General features: G+C 66.9%; 1 protein-coding gene across 1 annotated transcript; it reads left to right on the top strand.

Moving 5' to 3' along the window:
- Positions 1 to 230: 230 nt before the first annotated feature.
- On the top strand, positions 231 to 1,681 carry BHLHE22 (basic helix-loop-helix family member e22; the record flags this gene model as incomplete). Its single annotated transcript, XM_079901704.1, has 1 exon — positions 231 to 1,681. The coding sequence occupies exon 1, from the start codon at positions 587 to 589 to the stop codon at positions 1,679 to 1,681; it is 1,095 nt and encodes a 364-aa protein (XP_079757830.1). The 5' UTR covers positions 231 to 586.
- Positions 1,682 to 2,045: the final 364 nt, after the last annotated feature.

Below are 2,045 nucleotides of genomic sequence, written 5' to 3'. Positions count from 1 at the left end.
TTATAAAGCTCTAGCTGCTGCCTGTCTTCAGACCTGGGAAATGAAACTATTCAGACTCGCGGCCAGATAGCGCCTGCGATTGTTTGTTACCGTTTTAATCCTATTAATTAAAACGTTAACCTGATTGGGTAGAAAGCTCTGTCCCAACAGGCGACTCTTCTTCATAATAACCTACTCAGAGATAATGATGTAAAAGACTCCCCCGTCTGTGGCGGCGGCTGGTTGATGGGTCCGGAAATCTCTTGAAGGTGAATCCAAGCAAGATAAACGGTGCGGAGAGAAGGCGCGGGGCTGGGCTCAGAGCGGCGGCGGCGGCGGCGGCGGCTCCACTCCCTCCGCGCCCACCCTCCCACCATGCGGGGCCGCGGCCCATGGTGAGCCCCAGCAGGCAGCACCATCGGCTGGAGACGAAGAAGAAGAAGAAGAGGAGGCGGCGAGCGCGGGGGAAGGCGAAAAAGAAAAAGAAGGGGAGAGGGCTGCCAGCAGCACCGGGACCGACGCGCGCACCAGCCCCAGAGCCCGGCTCGGGCGCGGCTGCGGCGCCGCCCGACTCCCGAGCCCAGGCGGCGGCGGCCGGCGCTGGACCATGGAGCGCGGGCTGCACCTCGGCGCGGCCGCCGCGGGCGAAGACGACCTCTTCCTGCACAAGAGCCTGAGCGCCTCCGCCGCCAAGCGCTTGGAGGCGGCTTTCCGCTCCCCGCCCCCGAGCATGGACCTGTCCCTGGCGCCGCCGCCTCGGGAGCGCCCGGCGTCCTCCTCCTCGTCGCCTCTGGGCTGCTTCGAGCCGGCTGACCCCGAAGGGGCAGGGCTGCTGTTGCCGCCGCCCGGGGGAGGCGGCGGCGGCGGCGGCGGCGGCGGCGGGGTGGGCGTCCCCGGGCTGCTCGTGGGCACCGCCGGCGTTGGGGGCGAACCAAGCCTGAGCAGCCTGCCGGCTGGGGCCGCTCTGTGCCTCAAATACGGCGAGAGCGCCAGCCGGGGCTCGGTGGCCGAGAGCAGCGGCGGCGAGCAGAGCCCCGACGACGACAGCGACGGCCGCTGCGAGCTGGTTCTGCGGGCCGGCGGCGCCGACCCGCGGGCCTCCCCGGGCGCGGGAGGCGGCGGCGTCAAGGCGGCCGAAGGCTGCTCCAACGCCCACCTCCACGGCGGCGCCAGCGCCCCCCCGGGGGGCCCGGCCGGCAGCGGCGGCGGGGGCAGCAGCGGCGGGGGCAGTGGCGGCGGCGGCGGCGGCAGCAGCAGCAAGAAATCCAAAGAGCAAAAGGCGCTGCGGCTCAACATCAACGCCCGGGAGCGCCGGCGGATGCACGACCTGAACGACGCGCTGGACGAGCTGCGCGCGGTGATCCCCTACGCGCACAGCCCCTCGGTGCGGAAGCTCTCCAAGATCGCTACGCTGCTGCTCGCCAAGAACTATATCCTCATGCAGGCGCAGGCCCTGGAGGAGATGCGGCGCCTCGTCGCCTACCTCAACCAGGGCCAGGCCATCTCGGCCGCCTCCCTGCCCAGCTCCGCGGCGGCGGCGGCGGCGGCCGCTGCCCTGCACCCGGCGCTCGGCGCCTACGAGCAGGCTGCCGGCTACCCGTTCAGCGCCGGGCTGCCCCCGGCCGCCACCTGCCCGGAGAAGTGCGCCCTGTTCAATAGCGTCTCCTCCAGCCTCTGCAAACAGTGCACGGAGAAGCCTTAAACACCCCCCACCCCCCGAAAAACATAAGACCGACCCCAAAGCTAGAGGAGAGTGAAAAGCTGCTCCCCACCCCCCTTTATTTGGTCCTCTCGTAGTCGTGAAACATTTGCAGAGAAAACAAAAGCAGAGGCGAGAACTGCGGAGAACTATCAGAGACAAACGGGACTTCTGGCCTCGACATCCCCAGAATCTCGGTCTTCGGGGTGGGGAGGGAGGGAGGAGGGAGGTGGAGTTGGGATAGAGTATGGATGTCTTTTTTTCTCGGAAAAGTGGCAACTTTGGTGGCAGCCTAGACCGCGAGGAAGCAGAGTTTTCCTTTAAGGGTAAAAAATAAGTTGAGAAGTAGGTGTTATTAAGCGTGGAG

This window comes from Stenella coeruleoalba (assembly GCF_951394435.1).
Source record: "Stenella coeruleoalba genome assembly, chromosome: 17".
Lineage (NCBI taxonomy): Eukaryota > Metazoa > Chordata > Mammalia > Artiodactyla > Delphinidae > Stenella > Stenella coeruleoalba.
Note: the sequence above shows the minus strand (reverse complement) of the source record. Positions and strands in the feature narration are given on the sequence as shown.